This window comes from Carcharhinus amblyrhynchos, chromosome 11 (genome assembly GCF_965287045.1).
Source record: "Carcharhinus amblyrhynchos chromosome 11, sCarAmb.v2.hapA, whole genome shotgun sequence".
Classification (NCBI taxonomy): domain Eukaryota; kingdom Metazoa; phylum Chordata; class Chondrichthyes; order Carcharhiniformes; family Carcharhinidae; genus Carcharhinus; species Carcharhinus amblyrhynchos.
Genome location: NC_137334.1, coordinates 55328718 through 55349496, shown reverse-complemented (window position 1 = coordinate 55349496; position 20779 = coordinate 55328718). Strand labels below are relative to the sequence as shown.

General features: G+C 41.7%; 1 protein-coding gene across 3 annotated transcripts in view; it reads left to right on the top strand.

Moving 5' to 3' along the window:
- Window positions 1-1274: 1274 nt before the first annotated feature.
- Window positions 1275-20779, top strand: part of LOC145350147 (CD302 antigen-like) — a 42326-nt gene continuing 22821 nt past the window's right edge. The window contains exons 1-4 of one of the 3 annotated variants that reach the window (XM_080199142.1): window positions 1275-1380; window positions 1676-1783; window positions 10932-11051; window positions 16190-16309. In XM_080199142.1, coding sequence (XP_080055268.1) covers window positions 1699-1783; window positions 10932-11051; window positions 16190-16309 — 325 coding nt within the window. In that variant the 5' untranslated portion in view covers window positions 1275-1380; window positions 1676-1698. Of the gene's footprint in view, window positions 1381-1542; window positions 1784-10931; window positions 11052-16189; window positions 16310-20779 lie in introns of those variants that run through there. The other 2 variants (XM_080199144.1, XM_080199141.1) reach the window with 2 other exon arrangements.

Genomic DNA, 20779 nt, shown 5'->3' with positions numbered 1-20779 from the left:
AAAACTGTCATGTGTACACATTGCACAAATCAGTTTTGAAGGAGCCCTTTATCTCACGCACTTCCCTATCAGACCTTGAGAAAGTCTGGGAATGGATGTTCATATTTTCCTCATCATTGTTGACTATTTCTCTTGGTGGATCCAAATGAAGGATAAGCATAATGACCACAGAGTTGGTCATTAAGTCATTGAAAGAAATCTTGGTGATCCATGACATCGCAGACCAGGTAGTGTCCGACAAGGGTCCACAATTCACTAATGAATATTGTACTCATTTTGCAGGAATTACTGATTTCAAAATCTCACCAGTTCCCCAAGGTATCCACAATCTAACAGTGAGGCAGAAAGGGGTGTCCACGTTATTAAAACACTCTTGATGAAACATGATGACATTCCAACCGTGTTTTTGACATGTAGGTTTACCATACTACAATGTGGATTTGCCCCATCGGAGCTGCTGGCGGGGCAGAAAACTTCACACCCAAGCTGCCAAAGAAATCACATAAAAGAAGCCAACATCTGACCTAAAAGAGGCCAAAGAAATCAGTCAGTCCCTGACAACCAACCATGAGATAATTACGAGGTTCAGTACCAAGGACAGTCCGACAGACAACAAGCTTCCACTTAGAGTGGAAGAAATATGCCCAGGTTAAACAGGGGTAACAAGGTTTGGATCAGGGATCTTGACAGAGAGGCATCATTGTCCTGAGGGATAAAAATCAACAAAGGCCTCACTTGATGCATACCCCAGAAGTGGGAACAGGAAAAGTCTGCTCCTCATTCCATATGACAAATCCTTATCATACATTTGAGCGAAGTGAAGGTGGAAACCCAAATAATTGCAACATTAAGTACTGCAATTTCAACTCCAGACCAACAAAGTCATCCAGAAACAGTTGAGACTACCACTCCTTCAAAGTTGAAAAGAATGAGACTGGAAGAGTCCTAAAGGCTCCAGATCTGGATCTGTAAAGTCAGAAATTTGGAGCAGAAGGGGTTGCAAGTAAATATGATTGTAAATATATTTGGGTAAAGGCTTGGGGGCAAGTGTAGTATTAGGCTGTTCGGGACTATAAGGGTTAATGTGGGACAGGGGAAACACTCCCACCCACATTATGATGTGGAGGAGTCACATGGTAATAGTAGAGGTCGTGGTGAGTGCGATGGAAGTAAGATTGAAGATAGCACCTGGTCAGGATTCTATCCTGTATATGCTTAGTTATTAATACAGTTATTCTTCAACCCTACAACATTTGAAACCTCTTCATGAGACATTATAAAGAACTACATTGCAGAAGGAGGCCATTCGGCCCATCACATTTGTCACAAGTTTATTTTTCTTTTTAGGTTAAACCCTTAGTTTTGGAATACTTATATAAGGTTCGTTCCCATTTGCAACCACATTTGGATTGTTTCAGTATTTTTTTCTGGTGCTTGATAATCTGACAGCACAGTGGTATGTTAAAATCGAGGCAGGTTTTGTGTAGCTTGATAAGTGGATGTGTATTGAGGTGTGCTGGCTGTAGCTTGCATTGTCATGCGTCCACTTGCCGCTGTCTGAGCTCGGCCGGCTGCTTCTGTTTTTGCCAGTTCGTTTTGCAACGCAAACATGACGCATTTAAAGTTCAAATGTTCACGAGGTTAGAGCTTATGGGCTCCTAACATCTGTTTTCAGACAGTGGGGTGAGAGTTTTAAACATGGACGTTAGGAGGACTGGAGCTCTGTACTGTATGTGCCTGGTCGCCTGCTGCCTTCCTCCTGTGTCTCCCTCAGCCCAAGCGGGTGAGTTTTAAACTGACTTTCTCCCCTTCGCTCGCTGTTTCTGATTTCTTCATAAAACTTCGGAGAGTTTCGAACTCGAAGCTTTCCCCCTTCTACTTCCCGTTAGATGGAAGAGTCAGAAAGTTAGGATGAAGCGATGTGTAAGTTTGGGGAGATATTCTCCAACAAATTCTCTTTACACTTCAATCCGGAGTTGCTCTGAACTGTTATCTTCTCAGAATCCCGGTATGAAGCCTAGCAGAGTTTTATTTCTTAGTGACTTCGCCAGATGGTCTTCACAGACTCTTAAAAAGAACTAACACAAACATTTGTCGTTTTTTAAAAAAAACTTTAATGTAGGCAGGGCTATATTTGTCGCCCTCTAAAGGCCAAACAATTTTGTTCGGGGTAAACACTTAATTCTTAATCAAGGGTTGCATTGTATTGATTTGAATTTTGAAAGTTTTCCCTGATCCTGACAAGCCTTTTTCCAAAATATTTTTGCATTTCATTCACTATCTTCAGAAGAATTTTGCCTTTTGCGAAAAGTTAAACAGAAACAACCAACGTCCCAGTTAAAAGTGCTGCTTTGTCAAAGTAACACTTTTATTTGCTCAGTATTTCGAAAGAAAAGCAGCTTATCTTCTATAGGTAAAAATAAATCTGTACTACTTAGTAAGCCTGTGAAGTTGCTGATTGGCTGTGGTATATCACATGGTGGCTATAAACCAATCAGTTCTTTACAAGAACAGAAAGGCAGCCATTTCTTCTTTTTGATCTTGGTTTTTACTTAAATCACATCCCTTGTGTGTTTTATTTCTCCTGGTGCCACTTTCCAACTCCTTCTCTGTGCTTTAGCCAATGCTTTGTTCTCTCTTCCATCCAATCATGGCTGCATGTCAAAATTAAAGTTGCTGTCTCTGGTTGGAGATATCCTTCAGAAATAAAGGGTAGTTGAGTGCTCTTGTTAATTGGTTTTGCACCAGCAACTGTTGTGTGAAATGTTCTTCGAACTATAGGAAACCACCCCAAAACAGGCAATAATGCGGGAAAGCAAGGACAAAGAGGAGAGAATACTGAAGAAGGTATCCCTTACACTGTGTGTGGTCACGCTGCTAGTCACTGATATTTTTAACTGGGCCCACCTCTCCCTGTATCTTTGGACTCTGAACTGAAAATGACATCCCAGAACTAGGAGCTTCATTCAGAGCAAGTCTGCATTTGGACTTGATGCATCAAAGCTGACTGGTACAGACTGTCCTGAACCAAAGAGAGAGAGTGTGCAAAAGGTTCTGTGTACATTTCTGAGGAAGCAAAATTCTGCTCTGCATCGACATTTCTAAACCAGTATCTGGATTTGGTCATGGTAAAGGAGATTTTTCATGGCATGATAGCACAGTCATTATGCCTTTAACAATCTAAGCCTGTCTACAAAAAAAAATAAACATGTCTATGATGCATCTATCTCAGAAAGCAAATTTTATATGTAACTAAATGCAGTGATACTCCACCCACAGCCCATTCCCAAAAACATATTGGGACAAACAGATTTCATGAGGATTCTGCAGACTACAAAGACCTTGCTTGGTAATTCCATTGGGAAGAACCAAATTAGGAAACAAATTAGACTGACTCCCCAGTGTGTGAAGTTTAGAGCAATTATAGTATTGTGTCTGATCCTAAGTTTTTCACTAAAGAGTTGTACAAGTGAAAATGATGGATGTTTGGCCCAAGGCGCAAGGTGACTGTGATTACAAAAAAAGGGATACATATCCTTTTATCGTTCCACCATCTGTTCAATAAGGCTTTTAAACCACAGCACCTCATTATCTTTTTTGTGAAACTGGCTGTCAAATTTATGCATCCCCACTCTGGTGATACTTTTGGATCCGCTCTGAACAACATGGCCAACTACTGTAATTTAGCATTGTTTAGTAAGCTGGAATTCCTTATCCAAGATAGTGAAGAGGTTATAGTTCTCTTTTTGGTATCTCTAAGTCCTCAGCTTTATTTTTCTGACATGTAAATATAAAGATCTTTCTTGCCTGCCAGTTTGCTTTGAAGGCTTTGTGCTTGATTTTGTTTTAAAATGTGATTTGTTATTGTCATGTGTACTGGATACAGTGAAAAGTATTGTTTCTTGATCACTTTACAGAAAAAACATGCCGTTCAGAGTACATAAAGGAGAAGAAAAGGAAGGGGTGCGGAATGTAGTGTTACTGTCATAGCTAGGGTATACAGAAACATCTACCTAATATGAAGTAGGTCCATTCAAGAATCTCATAGCAGCAGGGAAGAAGCTGTTCTTGAGTCAGTTGATGCGTGATTTCAGAATTTTATATCTTATCCCGCTGGAAGAAGGTGGAAGAGAATATTTCCTGGATACATGGCATCCTTGATTATTCTGGCTACTTTTCTGAGGCAGCAGGAAGTGTAGATGGAGTCAGTGAATGGGACGCATGATGCACTTGCCTATGTTCACAATCCTTTGTAGTTTCTTGCAGTCTTGATCAGAGCAGGAGCCACATCGAGCTGAGATACATCCTGAAGGGATTCTTTCTATGTTGCATCTGTAAAAATTGGTGAGAGTCGTAGCAGACATGTCAAATTTCCTTAGCCTCCTGAAATAAATTCAGTCTCTGGCCATTATTTTTGTTTCAGAAAACAGATCAGAATTTACATTGTCAAATTAAGAATTTTTGGCCCTTTTAATCAAATAGAAAATTAGGCCCCCATGGGAAGATTTCCTTACTTTACAAACAGGTATACTAGAAAATTAGGCAGGTCAGAGAGTGTGCCTGTGAACAATGCTTTTAATTTGCCTTCCTTACTGATTTAAGTCTTCCTTAAATCAGCTAAGAAAGTACCTGCCCTTCCTGATAATAGCCAAGTTAACTCTGTAAACATGAGCATAGAAATATGCTGCACATCTTCCTCAAAAGCCAGCAGACTATCTGGAATCTGTTGCTCGAATTTAATAAAATTAATGACTGTTAGTGCTGTGCTGAGACACCAAGAAGATCTGATCCAATATCTTTTGCAGCAAATATCGTTTGGTGGGAAAAAAAACAATGCTCATGAATTCATCCGATGTTTTGAAAATATTACCGACCCTTTGCTGTCTTGAACTCTTTACAAAATAGGTCGTCTACATTTTCTTTACACCACACATACTGAACATAGACAAATGATACATCTTAGAAATCTTAGAATGGCTTCATCAAGTTGTTTAACAAAGCTATTGCCTCTGAGTTGATCAATGCACAGCAAAACTGTCTTCTGACATTAAATCAATCCATCCTTTGACAATGTCATTTGACATTGTTTTTTTCCCCGGTTCCTTGGCCTTCTGATCTCCAAATGTTTTCCTTACAATTTCAATGGCACACTGTATTATCAATCCCTTAGCAATGGTATGTCACTTCTTTTGTTTGCTTTCGCAATTTTCTGCACTGATGTGTAGGATGAGGCTGCAAGCTTTTATAAGCAATCATTGTGAATTTTAGTGGGTCAAAATGTTGCTTGTTTTTATTTATTACCAGCATTGAATACATATCTTTGTAATTGAAAGCATTTGAAGATCATTTGACAGTACTTCTGCACAAAATTACATCCTGTAGTTGAGGTATAGTGAAACCAAAACTTAAATACCAGTCTTCATACTTCCTTGATTTGCAAGACAAATGTAGTTTTTTTTAAACTCACCTTCACCATTGAAGAGTTCTTCAGTCCTTAGGGTTAAACTTGATGAAGAAAGTTCTGTGATCTGTGTGTGTGGGGCAGGGGGAGGGGAGCATCATTTGACTTGATTTATTATTGTTACATGTATTAGTATACAGTGAAAAGTTTTGTTTTTTTCGGTACTATACAGACAAAGCATACCGTTCGTAGAAAAGGAAAGAGGAGAGTGCAGAATGTAGTGTTGCAGTCATAGCTTGGGTATAGGGAAAGATCAACTTAATGCGGGGTAGGTCCATTCAAAAGTCTAATGGCAGCAGAGAAGAAGCTGTTCTTGAGTCGGTATGTGTCCTCAGACATTTCTCAACAGAAGAAAGTGGAAGGGAGTATGTCTGGGGTGCATGGGGTCCTTAGTTATGCTGGCTGCTTTTCTGAGGCAGTGGGAAGTGTAGTGGATGTCAATGGGTGGGAGTCTGGTTTGAGTGATGGACTGGACTTCGTTCACAGCTCTTTATAGTTTCTTGTGGTCTTGGGCAGAGCAGGAGCCATACGAAGCTGTGATACAGCCAGTGCATCTGTAAAAGTTGGTGAGAGTCACAACGGACATGCCGAATTTCTTTTAGTTTTCTGAGGAAGTAGAGGCGTTGGTGGGCTTTCTTAACTATAGCGTTGGCAAGGAGGTGGGACCAGGACAAGTTGGTGATCTGGATACCTAAAAACTTGAAGCTCTTGACCATTTCAACTTTGTCCCCATTGATGTAGACGGGGCATGTCCTTCACTACGTTTTCTGAAGTCAATGACGATTTCCTTCCTTTTGTTGACATTGCACCAGTTCATCAGATTCTGGCTGTCATTCCTGTACTCAGTCTTGTTGTTTGAGATCCGCCCCACTACAGTGGTGTCATCAGCAAACTTGAAAATCGAGTTGGAGGGAATTTGGCCACGCGGTCATAGATGTACAATGAATATAGTAGGCAGCTGAGAACACAGCCTTGTGGAGCACCAATGTTGAGGATGATCATGGAGGAGGTGTTATTGTCTATCCATACTGATTGTGGCCTATGGGTCAGGAAGTTCAGGATCCAGCTGCAGAGGGAGGAGCCGAGCCTCAGGCCATGGAGTTTAGAGGTGAGTTTCATAGGAAAATTGGTGTTAAAGGGTGAACTTTAGTCGACATGGATGTTTTTGTTATCTAGGTGTTCCAGGGTTGAGTGCAGGGCCAGGGAGATGGTGTCAACTATGGATTTGTTGCAGCGCTAGACAAACTGTAGTTTGTCCAGGCAACTCGGGAGGCCAGAATTGATTTGTGCCGTGACTAACTTTTCGAAGCACTTCATTATGATGGATGTCAGAGCCATCCCACCAGACAATAGTCATTAAGGTCTGCCGCTTGGCTTTTTTGCACCAAGATGATGGTCATCTTCTTGAACCAGATTGCGACCTCAGATTGTTGTAAAGACAGGTTGAAGGTACCTGTGACTACCCCAGCCAGCTGGTCAATGCAGGATCTGAGTGTACGTCTGGGTACTCCATCCAGGCCAGTGGCTTTCTCTGGGTTGACCTTCGAGAAGGCTGCTCTGACATCTGTAATGGTGACCCCAGATACAGGTTCATCCGGGGTGGAGAGCACGCTCTCATTGACCTCTTGCTCAAAACAGGCATGTATTTAATGATGTGTGTTTACAGTTACCTTAGTGGTGTTGTCATTTTTCGTGCTCCTGAAGTAGCGCCATACATAATTCAATTTTAGGACTTAATAAATTTTTATGTGCCTTTCACAGCCTAAGGTCTGCTCCATTCCACCAACCATTTGCCTACCAAAAAGTGAATTAGGAACAAAATACACAGTGCTCACTGTGTCCCCTTTTTGTATTGAACTGGACTAATATTCCAAATTCACATCCTCCATTTTGGAAACAGAACTTTCTTCTGAATTCTGTCAAATCCCAACATGGCATAAAAGCCAGTGATTCAAATTAACCACATCAGAGAGAACCAGAAATAAATTAGACAGTCTGCCACTGTACTCACCTAACGTTGTCACCATCAATCTTTTCCTCCTCTTACTACTTCACGAATAGTCAGACATATCACTCAAAAGATATAGACAGCCAAACCACGCCTACCCATCCATCAGAGAAGAATGTGGCCATCAGTATAAAGGTTGGAGTCTGGATATGAAGGGAACCCATGATAATGCATTCTGCTATTGTATGAACGTAGACTGAAGACAAAGGAGAGAATCACACTATATCCTGACTCGTTATTGCAGGTCCAGAGATTGGCCAGTCTTTCTTTCCATGCCTTTTATTCTTGACTCGAACATAAGAACATAAGAAATAGGAGCAGGAGTAGGCCAATGTAGCCCTTCGAGCCTGCCCCGCCATTCAATAAGATCATGGCTGATCTGTCGTGGCTCGGTTCCACATTCCCGTCCTCTCCCCATAACCCTTAATCCCCTCTCCTTATCAAAAACCCATCAACCCGCGTCTTAAAAATATTTAGCGAGGTAGCCTCCACCACTTCAATCTCGACCTCCTCCACCTCACCACCACCAACTAAGTCCCTTTTTCTCTGACCCTCCCCACTGAAGGTCACCTGACACATGAGCATTCCATTAATGATGTCCCTCCCCAACTCGCCTATCGCTTAAATGTGGAAAAAGATTTCTCTTTTTCTAAATTAAGTAACAGACTTCAAACCTACAAGGGCTGGTTTCTGTAAGAGAAGAAAGGAAAAAGGTTGAAAGGAAGCCTTGCTACCTTGGCTCCTGCAACACTATTCATTGATTTTCCTGCATTGAATTGTGGTTTCAAGAATTCCTAACTCTCACTGTTTTATCTTATCATTAAAACCAGCAAGTGGGCTACAATGAATGTAGACATGCTGAAAAAAAGCTTGGTGAGATAAATCCATAGAAGCCAGTGATACTTGTTGGAAGAACTTGTTCTGACCACATTGAAAATGGCATCTAATGATGAGAGCTAACACATACACAGTTTTAGTATTGGACACTATTCTGATTGTCAATAGATAGGAGAGCACAGAAGACGACTGATAGGGAGAAACCAATTAGTGGGAGACTAATGAGACAAACCAACTTGATCTTCTGAAATCTTCTCTCAGTTCTCCCAACTGAGAACTCTGATCTGGATTGACAATGCGGTTCAGCATCAAGTAAACACTGTTCTGACAAAGGTGCCATCATATTGATGCCTGTTGTTGGAAAGGATTCCATGGTACTTTCAGAAGAAAATTTAAGTTCTCCTGGTGCCATAACCAAAAATCCTCCCTCAAGTAATGTCAGCATGAACGGATCAGTTAGTCATTTTGTCACTCGTACTTTGTGGAACATTTTCAGTGCTCAAATTGACTGTCACTTAGCAGTGTCAGTGCATTTCAAATTGTGTAAACTAAGTGGACATCTTTGGAGTGTGATGGTTTTTTAATTGTAGTTCTTGTGCATTACAAAGTTAGAGTGAAATGCAAAAAGGTTTTAAATTAAAACGGCACAACTATGCTAAGAACACATTAGAACAATGATAAATCCATTCCCCTATCTCGTTTGCACAGTGGATAGCACTGTTACCTCACAGTGCCAGGAACCCAGGTTTGATTCCGATCTTGGGGTGACTGTCAGTGTGGAGTTTGCATGTTCTCCCCATGTCGGTGTGGGTTTCCTCTGCGTGCTCCAGTTTCCTCCCACAATCCAAAAAGACGTGCTGGTTAGGTGCATTGGCCATGCTAAATTCTTCCTCAGTGTACCTGACCAGGAATCTGAGTCTGGCAAGTCAGGGATTTTCACAATAACTTAATTGTTAATGTAAACCTATTTATGACACTAATAAATACAAAATATCTTGGGGGTTACCATTAACCAGAAATAGAATTGGACCAGCACATACATACTGTGGTTACAAGAGCAGGTCAGAGGCTGGGAATTCTGCAGTTAGCAACTAATTCCCAGACTCCCTATCTACAAGACAAAAGTCAAGAGTGTGACCGAATACTCTCCATTTGCCTGGATGAATATAGATCCAACAACATTTAAGAAGCTCAGTACAATCCAGGACAGAACAGCCCACTTGGTTGGCACTCCACCACCTTAAACACTCATTTCTCATCCAACAACACATAGCGACAGCAATGTGTATTATCTACAGAATGCACTGCAGTAACACTCAGGTCCAGGAACCCAGGTTCAATTCCAGCCTTGAATGATTGTGTGGACTTTGCACGTTTTCTCTGTGACTGTGTGGGTTTCCTCCTGTGTGCTCTAGTTTCCTTTCACAGTCCAAAGATGTGTATGTTAGGTAGATTAGCCATAGTAAATGTGCAGGATTACAGGGAAAGGAACAGGGGTTAGGGCCTGGGTAAGATGTTTCTTCAGAGTCGGTGCAGTTTCAGTGGGTTGAATGGTCTCCTGCACTGTAGGGATTCTGTGGTTCTAACTTAGCAATGCTCCTTCAACTGCACCTTCCAAACCCACAACCTTTACACGTTGAAAGACATGGGCTGCAGACACACAAGAATTGCAATCTCTGCAAGTTCCTCTCCAAGCCACATACCATCCTGATTTGAAATTATGCTGCTGTTCCTTTGTTGTCGCTGGATCATAATCCTGGAACTCCCTAACTGCACCAGAGGCGTCTGTTCACGAAGGCTGCTCACCACCACATTGAGGGTAATTAGGAATGAACAACAAAAATCTTGACTTGCCACTGTTACTCAGATCCCTTGAAAGAAGTGAAAAAAAATCCATTAACGTTATTAATACTGTGTGCACTTGCAGAGTAGTTTTTGTGCTGACTATGTAGACAATTAGGAGGTACTAATATAATAAGGAAGGAGATGGTGTCTCTCCTGGGTGGTGGCAACTGCTGGTGAGGACACAAAGACCCAGAGTAAGACACCCCTCCCATCCCAAACCTTCAAATCAATCCCCCTTCACCAGAAACGCTCTGTCTGAACCCAGCGAAGCCGCCACTCTCAGCTTATTCCTGGAGCACAATCATTGATCCTGTACTTAGTCATATTGTGAGAAGAGGCATTGCTCCCAATGGCAGTGCCAGTTCTAAAAGCTGCCAGCTTCTGATTGAGCGGCAGCTCTCTGTAAGTGGGATATCTGCCCTGCAGAAGGATTTCTGGGAAGAAATTTCTCTCATAGGAGCTAGGAAATCCAAGAACGAACAGGTAAGTGCCTCCTGAAAATAGCTTGTCGGGAGTTGGGGGAGGGATTGGATTTGGTTTTCCAGTCAGTGCGTGGGACCCCCCCACCACAATCATGAAATTCTATCCCTGATAACCATAGGGGAGAAAATATGGAGTGGTTACAATGTAGGTTACAAAGTAGGTTACAATGAACACACCATGCAAACTTATAAAATTGGCTGATTGCTATCAAGTGTAGTGGGTTTCCTGAAACTAATGTTGAAAATCTGTGATTTTGAAAGCTGGATGTAATAAAGTTTTATTCTTTCTTTTTGCAAGACTGTGATTTCGATTCTGGTGCTTCATGGATTCCATTTGAAAGCAAATGGTACACTTTCATTTCAACTCCTGGAAATGGCTACACAATGAACAAAGCTCAAGAAATATGCAAAGAAAATGGTACTGTTTCCCTTCTAAAATATTTTTCAAAATCGTTGAATGTACATTTCATACAAGATATTATGCAACATTGCAGCAAATGTTTCAGATTTGGTCACGGATAAAACAACTCTGAATTTTTATAGCATCTTTAGCATAGAGCAACATTGCAAGGCACTTCACAGAGGTATGTGAAATCTATATGAGTGTGATTGTCAAAAAGCATATCAAAGACATGAGTTCTGAGGAGTGTATTGAAGGAAGTTGGGGGGTTAGGAAGGGAATTGCGGAGGTTGGGACATTGACAACTGAAGCACATTCACCTGTGGTAGGGCGAAGAGAGGGGTGTTGCACAGAAGTCCAGAATCAGGGTTTGGGGGGGCGGGGGGGGGGATTGAAGAGCAAGAGGGAACAATAGGGAAGGATGAGGTCATGGAAGAATATAAGACGAGGATGAGCAACTAGTATTAGCATACTTGGTCAGTAAGGAAAGGAGTGATATATAAGTGACATCTGGTGTGAAATAGGTCATGGACAGCAGATGAACTCAAACTTATAGAATGTGAAAGATGGAAAGCCAACCAGGAAAGCAATAGAATGATCAAAGTTGGAAGTGATATAGGCATGGATGATGGTTTCAGCATCAGATGTGTTAACATAAGAAGAGGTGGCAAATGCTAAAGAGGTAGAATCATACAGTCTCTGCAGTGCAAGAGGCCATTCGACCCATCAAGCCTGCACCAATTCTATAATAGAGCATCATACCCAGTCCTTATCCCTGTAATCCCACATGTTTACCCCACAAATCTCTCTACCTGCACATCTTGGAACATTAAAAGGCAATTCAGCATGGTCAATCCACCTAATCTACACATCTTTAGATTGTGGGAGGAAACAGGAGCATCTGGAGGAAACCGACACACATACGTGGAGAATGTGCAAACTCCATTCAGACAGTCACCCAAAGCTGGAAATGAACCCTGGCGCTGTGAGGCAGCAATGCTAATGTAGAAATAGGTGATATTTGTTGAGGAGAGTACATGGGGTGAGAAGCTAAATATGGACTCAAATAGCTGTAACAGTAGCTGGGGAGAAGGTAAGATTGGCTCTGAGAGTATTGACGTCCATAGGTGCTGCAGATAACTTTTTCATTCTTCACATTGTTTGAATAGAGGAGACCATACTTTATTCAAGGCTGGGTAGTGGAATTTCCAGGCTGACAACATAGAGACAGTGATCTGATTAAGCAAGGTTTTGAAGAGATTGATTATCTATCTATGGGTTTGTGTCTATGGATGATATTGCAAAAGGGCAGAAAGTAAATGAGGAAGAAGAGATGGCCAAGGAAAGATATTGGTGGATGCCAGAGGTATTGGTTTGGAAACACAGGGATCACTTTGCTGGAGAGACTGTGGCTATCATTGGATAAATAACGATGGAAACAATGCACTCTGGCCCTGTCGTCATCAGCCTCCCAATCGCTGGCCCCGCTGTTGCTGATATCTTCCCAGGCTGCCAGTCCCCCCCACCATGGCTAGTCCCCTTCTTCCATCCATTCTGCCGCTGCTGCCGCCCTCCTTCTCCCCCCACCCCGATCCCACTGCAGTGTGGCAGTGGGTCCCCTTCCCACCACTGATCATCCTGCCCCCCTTTGGCCCCACGCTTATCTGTACTGCCATTGGGCAACCTACCCCCCCACGCCCCCAACCTCCCAGGGAGGGCCTCAGTGTCCTCTGAGCATGCCTGTAGACCTTACTGGTGGGGACCTCTTCCCTGGGAGACCCGCTCATCATATTGAAATTGTTCCTATTGGCTGGGGTATCTGAACCATGGGGGCACAGTCTCATGATAAGATATCGGCCATTTAGGACTGAAATAAGGAGATATGTCGTCAAAGGTTGTGAATATTTGGAATGATCTGTCCCAGAGGGTTAAGGTGCTGCATTTTTGAGGCGAGATAGACAAATTTTTGGTCTCTTAGTGAATCATGGGGGTGGACAGAGAAGTGCAGCTAAAGCCCAAGGTCAGCCATGATCATATTGAATGGCAGAGCGGGTTTGACAGGTGCATGGTCTGCTCCTGCCCCTACTTCTGGTGTTCTTGACTTCCTGTGGAATATAAAATTGGCAGCAAAATTATAATGGAGCAGTGGCCTGCCTTCGAAGAGGAGATAGTGAAAGTACATCCCCATGAGGGGCAGAGATGAAGCAACCAAAAGCAGAGCTCCCTGGATGATGAAACAGAAAGAGGGCAAGATGAGGCAGTAAAAAGATGCAAATGATAATACAAGTGAGGAACAGGGTTAATGTAGAAAATTCAGAGAAGTGAGCAAAGAAATCATAGAGGCAAAGAGAGAGTGTGTGATTGATAGGTGACATGAAAGGGAATCCAAAAGTCTACAATCAACATATGAATAGAAAAAGGATAGTAAGAGGAGAGGTAGGGCCAAGAATGGACCAAAAAGGGGAACTAATCATGCAAGTGGAGGATATGGCTGATGAACTAAACATCTATGTTTCTCAAGGAAGAAGGTGCTGCCGAGCTCAGTGTAAAAGAAAGTCATTGCAATATTGGATAGGCAAAACATTGAAGAACAGGAGGTTTTCAAAATGCTGGCTGTACTTAAAAGTTGATGAATCATTAGTTCTGGATGGGATGCAACTGAGGATGCTGAGGTAAATACGGGTGAAATTTGCAGAGGCATTGACCGTTATCTTCCTTAGATATATTGGCAATGCCAGTGGACTGGTGTAATGCAAACATTACATTCTTGTTTAAAAAAAGTTGTAATCTCACCAGTTAAAGGCCATTTGTTTAACCAGAGTGGTGGGAAATCTTTTAGAGATGATAATCCAGAGCAAAATTAGCAGCCACTTGAACAAGTGTGGATTAACTAAGGAAGGCTATCTGTGTGGAGTTTGCACTTTCTCCCTGTATTTTCGTGGGTTTCCTCCAGGTGCTCTGGTTTCCTCCTACACTCCAATGAAGTTCAGTTGATAGGGGCAATTTAGCATGGCCAAAGTGTCAGGGGGACTAGTAGGGTTAATACATGGGGTTAAAGAGATAGGGCCTAGTACAGGCTCATAGGGTCGAATAGTCTCTTTCTGCACTGTAGGGATTCTATGACTTCCAAAATGCACTTTGACGAAGTTGGAGTCCATGAAATAAAAGGGACAGAATGAAGACAAATTTCTCTGTGTGATATAGAGAGTAATGATGAGCAATTGTATTTTGGATTGGGGGAAGACATATGATTGACTTCCCAAAGACACGTGATTTTTCTAATATATGTAATAGATCCAAATTTTGTAGGTGACTCAAAACTTTTAAGTATTGTGAACTTTGAGGAAGATTGTGAGAGATGACGAGAGGAAGTAAACAGGCTGATGGAATGGATGGATATGGAGCAGATGGAATTTAATACAGAGAATTGATACATTTTGACAGGAAGAATAAGATGCAATATTTAAAAAAAATACAAGTCTAAAGAAGTACAATAACAGTGTGATTTGGGGGGCATATTGCACAAGTCATTGAAGTTCCAAGGATAAAGCATTCAGGATTCTGGGCTTTACAAATAAGAGCATAGAGTACAAAAGCAAGGAAGTTATGATAAACATTTATACAGGTTCACCCTCAACTGGAGTATTGCGTCCAAATCTTGAGCTTCACACTTTAGGAAGGATGTGAAAGGTTTAGAGAGGGTGCAGAAAAGAGTTACAAGAATGGTTCCATGGTGCAGGGAATTAGGGATCAGTTGCATGGAAATTGGAAAACCTGGGATTATTCTCTGAGAAAATAGAAGGGTGAAAGGAGATTTGATTGAGGTGTTGAAAGACATCAGGGAACTAGACAGAGTAGATGGAAACAATCTGTTCCCCATTGAATAAGGGCCAAGAACCAGAGGGCACCAATTTAAAGTAATTGGCAAAAGAAGCAATGGTGACATGAGGGAAAACTTTTTTCCCTGCAAATGTTAGATTCTGGAATGCACTAGCTAAGGGTGTAGTGGAGGCAGATTCAGTGGATACCCATACCAGAAGGGAAGGTAATGGCCTGGATTTTGTTGTGGGCGACTTAACAACAGTGCTCACTGCTGACCTCAAAGAAAGTTGCCCACAAAGATCTAGCATTCTCTGTGGCATGGGCTTCTCTGAAGTTCACATTAGCTTAAAAAAAAATCCCATTGAGAGAGAGACCTCAACATTATACCTTCCAGAAAAGCACCTTAGCTTCTCTATTATTTGACACATGTGCACTCCCAAAGTTGCTTTTAGCTTCAGTGGAATGTCAATGTCAAACGCTGATCATTTTGCCACCATTACCACCACAAAATCCTATCCATCACACTTCTGTAAGACAGGCTATCAAGTGACTGAACTAACTGCTGGTAATGTGCTTCATATGTGGTTCACATTTGGTCTGAAGTTGTGCACTGAGAATTTTCAAGTACTATGCTGCCAGATCACTTCCTTCCGTAAAGATAAAATATTGCAGATGCTGATATCTGAAACAAAAACAGAAAATGCTGAGGAAACTCAGTAGGACTGACAGCATCTATGGCAAGAGAATGGTTCTATTCTCTTTCCACACATGCTGTCAGACCTGCTGAGTTTCCCCAGCATTTTCTGCATTTGTTTCACTTCCTTTCGTGTTGTTTAAAATAACCTTGTCCTGCATTGCTGAAATGTTCTCAGTCTTTTAAATTGTTAAATCATTGCTTGTGCCAAAAAACTAACAAATGAAGGGATTTTACCGTTTCTATATTTTGGATATTGTGTAGTATTATTTGAAGATAGCTGACGTCTTGAAGAATTAAAAACATATTATATGCTGACTATTTTTAAACAGAAACACTATTTTAGTTAATATGTACTTCTTTTGAACCGTTAATTAACTTTTACAATACACAATGTCTTGAAACAAATATCACTTTTCATATTTAAATTTTTAGTCTTGAGATAATTTAACTACATGCATGATTCAAGTTAACAAACAAATTTACCATGATACTGAGGATTGCAGACAGCCTCATTCATTGCTCCAATTTTCATTATATGGGTTTGAAGGTATCTTTTGAAGCAGTTAAATTTGCCAAATATTCAAACTTTAATTATGATCCCTTCTTATTTTGTTTGTGACTATTACTTTTCCCTCAGCCCCAGGTGGTAATATTGTCAACATTCTTAATGAGCAGGAAAACCAGTTCATTGTCGACCAGTATAAAAGGACTGCACAATCTGGAACTATTTGGTTGGGTATGTTCTTTGACACAGACAGTAAGTATTAGCTGGTTTGTTCTATGCTGTATAACACGTTAAAAAGTAAAGTTGCAATAATTGTATTTTGCAAAGACTTTATTTCATTTTAATTGTTCATATAGTATGCATCAAGATATTTGGAATAACTGAATACTAAAAAGATGAAGTTGCCATATCCCAGATGACCAAATTATTGCTTAGAAAAAATGCTCTTTCAGAGGGAAAGCTGATTGGTGTTGCTTTAACCGGAGGATCACCACACCTCCGGTGGGGGGGGTTAAGATTGAGAAGGCAAGCCTTTGTGAATAATAAGGTATAACCCTAGATTCATTCACCCAACTTAATGAATTATACCCTAAAATCTGTTGATTTGCTTGGCTATTTTTGTATATTTAGCCCTTACTGTTTTTTTGTGTGGGAAGCATATTATTTTAATGGCAAACACTTTAATATGATTTGTTTATGTTGTCAAAGAAAGCATCTGATTGTTTCTGTATAAATTTAATAACTGAGGCATTTTTCACATCTCAAAATGCCATGCCAAAACTGATTTTTTTTTTTCCGTGTAACCTTTTTGGCATGTTCTGTTATCATCCTGACGAGAAATTTGTAGGTTTGCCAACAATTTACCAAGTTAATTAATTTCCATGTGCTGATTGCTGTTGATTATCCAAGAATCCCTCAGGTCGATGTGTGGCAACTGCTGAATAGCACAGAGCAACGGAAACTAACTCATTGCATATTTTCAGAGCTAGACATTTTCATTAAAAATTCAACAAAGACTTCAAAGCCCAACATTAACAATGTGAAATACACTATTTACTAGAGTTTTCATTCCATCGAACTATAGATACCTACAGCACAGAAAGAGGTCATTAAAATCCATTGTGCCCATGCTAGCTTTTAATTAACATAATCCAAAATGCATCCCACTGTCTAATGATACACCTTCTGTGAGTTTTGAGATAGTGCTCAAAGTATAAAATCGTTTGCATGTACTGTCCTTAAAAATGGATTCCGCATTGACTGGTAAAGTACATCATCCAATATACCAATGCCCGTTTTCTCACATGGCCAATGTTCCAGGGAGGACAAAAAAGAAGTTTCATAAACACTCTTAAGCTCCTATGAAAGTGTGGCAGCATTGACATTAATGACTCAGTGAAGCTTGCTACCAATCATTTAGAGTAGCGACAACTTGTCCATCAAGTTGCATCACAGTGTGAGTCATAATGTCTTGATGATGAGGTAGACCAGAGGCAAGGGAAGGAAAAAAAAAGAAACAATTCTGGATCCCACTATCTCATGGGGCATCCTGCCGTACATGCCCAAAGATCTGTGGGTTAAGACCAAAGGTGGAAACTCAGGACCCTGAGTAGATATCATCCTCGAAGCTAAGAACAGCTGACAACACCATGTTCAACCCACTTCTAAACCGAGCAACAGTAATTTACCCTAACTCTTTATTTTCTATCTGTTAACATACTAATTTCCTCATACAGTATGTCTGAATTCTTCTAATGAGCCCCATGTAAGACAACTTATTGAGCACCTTCTAAACTCCATATGCGTCTAATTTCTTTTTCTTGTCCAATCAGTTAACTCAAGTTATGGATTTTAAAATATGCCTACAATTGGCATTCGACTAACTTTGTATAGATACTAGTTTATTCTTTACTTATTGAACAATGGCATTACGTTAGCTATGAGCTAGTCCTGTGGCACAATTTCTACATCATTGAGAATTGAAAATTTGAGCTCCTAAGAATGGCCTGTGGGGTAAGCCATGATACCATTATGCACCATGTATTTTACTAGCTTTGGCAGAATCAATTCCTTCTCTGCAGCTACCTCAGTAGTTTTTTGAGGAGGTGACAAAAATGATTGATGAGGGGAGGGCTGTGGATGTTGTCTACACGGACTTCAGTAAAGCATTTGACGAGGTCCCTCATGGCAGGCTTGTGCAAAAGATTAAATCTCACAGGATGAATTGGATGGATTCAGAACTGGCTTGGCCAAAGAAGATAGAGGGTAGGGTTGGAAGCATGTTTTTCTGAACATAAGAACATAATAAGAACATAAGAAATAGGAGTAGGCCATCTAGCCCTTCGAGCCTGCCCTGCCATTCAATAAGATCATGGCTGATCTGAAGTGGCTCAGTTCCATTTTCCTGCTTTCTCCCCATAACCCTTAATCCCCTTGCCTACCAAAAACCTATCTACCTGTGTCTTAAATATATTTAGTGAGGTAGCCTCAACCACTTCAACGGGCAGAGAATTCCAGAGATTCACCACCCTCTGTTCTAAACTGCACCCCCCCCTTATCTTGAGGCTGTGCCCTCTAGTCCTGCTGTCCTTTCTGAGCAGGAAGGACCTCTCAACCTCTACCCTATCCATCCCTTTCATCATCTTATACGTCTCAATAAGATCCCCCCTCATCCTTCTAAAAGCTAACGAGTACAAACCCAGTCTATTCAGCCTCAACTCATAGGTCAACCCCCTCAACTCCGGTATTAGCCTAGTGAACCTCCTCTGCACTCCCTCCAAGGCCAAAATATCCTTGTGCAAGTGCGGCGACCAAAACTGCACACAGTACTCCAGCTGCGGCCTCACCAGTGCCCTGTACAGTTGCAGCAAGACCTCCCTACTTTTATATTCAATCCCCCTCGTTATGAAGGCCAGCATCCCATTTGCCTTCCTGACCACCTGCTGCACCTGTAGACTGGGTTTTTGCGACTCATGCACAAGGACCCCCATGTCCCTCTGCACCGTAGCATGCTGCAGCTTTTCGCCCTGTAAGTAGTAGTCCTTCCTACTATTGTTCCTACCAAAGTGGATAACCTCACATTTGCCAACATTGTATTCCATCTGCCAGGTCCTCGCCCACTCGCTCAGCCTATCTAGATCCCTCTGCAGACTTTCCACACCCTCCGCACAATTTGCTGTTCCACTTATCTTTGTGTCATCAGCAAATTTCGACACCTTATGCTCGGCTCCCTCCTCCAGATCATCTATATAAATGGTAAATAGCTGAGGCCCCAGCACCGATCCCTGGGGCACTCCACTAGTCACCAACCGCCAATCCGAAAAGCACCCATTGACACCCACTCTATGCCTCCTATTTGACAGCCAATCCCCTATCCACGCTAACACCTTAGCCCTAACCTTCTGTAACAGCCTTTTGTGCGGCACCTTATCAAACGCCTTCTGAAAATCGAGAAACACCACATCTACCGGTTCCCTTCTATCCACCGCACTAGACCCATCCTCATAGGATTCCAATAAATTCGTCAGACACAACTTCCCCTTAACGAATCCGTGCCGCGTCTGCTCTATTAAACAATTCTTCTCAAGATGCCTCGCTATTTCCTCTTTGATGACGGATTCAAGCATTTTTCCTACAACAGACGTTAAACTAACTGACCTATAATTCCCTGCCTTTTGCCTGCTACCCTTTTTAAACAGCGGCGTAACATTAGCCGTTTTCCAATCTTCCGACACTTCCCTGGAATCCAGCGAGGTTTGGAAAATAATCACCAAGGCATCCACTATCGCCTCTGTCATTTCCTTCAAAACCCTTGGATGCATTCCATCCAGTCCTGGGGACTTGTCCACCATCAGTCCCTCTAGTCTGAATGGAGGTCTGTAACTAGTGGTGTTCTGTAGGGATCAGTGCTAGGCCCTCTGCTGTTTGTAGTGTGTATAAATGACTTGGAAGAAAATGTAGCTGGTCTAATCAGCAAGTTTGTGGATGCTACTAAGATTGGTGGAGTTGCGGATAGTGATGAAGATTGTCAGAGAATACAGGGTATAGATAGGCTGGAAATTTGGGCGGAGAAATAACAGATGGAATTTAATCCGGACAAATGTGAGGTGATGCATTTTGGTAAATCCAATTCGGGTGGGAGCTATAAAATAAATGGCACAACCATTTGGAGCATAGACACTCAGAGAGATCTGGGTGTACAGGTCCACAGATCTTTAAAAGTGGCAGCACAGATCGAAAAGGTGATGAAGAAAGCATGTGGCATGTTTGCCTTCGTCAAAAGGGGCACATTTGGAATACTGCATTCAATTCTGGTAACCTCACAACCAGAAGGACGTGGAAGCTTTGGAGAAAGTACAGAAAAAGTTTGCCAGGATGTTGTCTAGTATGGCGGGTATTAGCTATGAGGACAGATTGAATAAACTGGGATTGTTCTCCCTGGAAAGATGGAGGCTGAGGGGCAACCTGATAAAAGTTTATAAAATTATGACAGGTATAGATAGGGTGAACAGTTGGAAGCTTTTTCCCAGGGCAGAAATGACAATTATAAGGGGGCACAAGTTCAGGATGAGGGGTGGGGGGAAGGTTCAGTGGAGATATGCGGGAGAAGTTTATTACACAAGAGGGTGGTGGGGACCTGGAATGCACTGTCAAGTGTGGTGGTTGAAACAGTTACGTTAGCCACATTTAAAACTTATCTTGATAGATATATGAACAAATGGG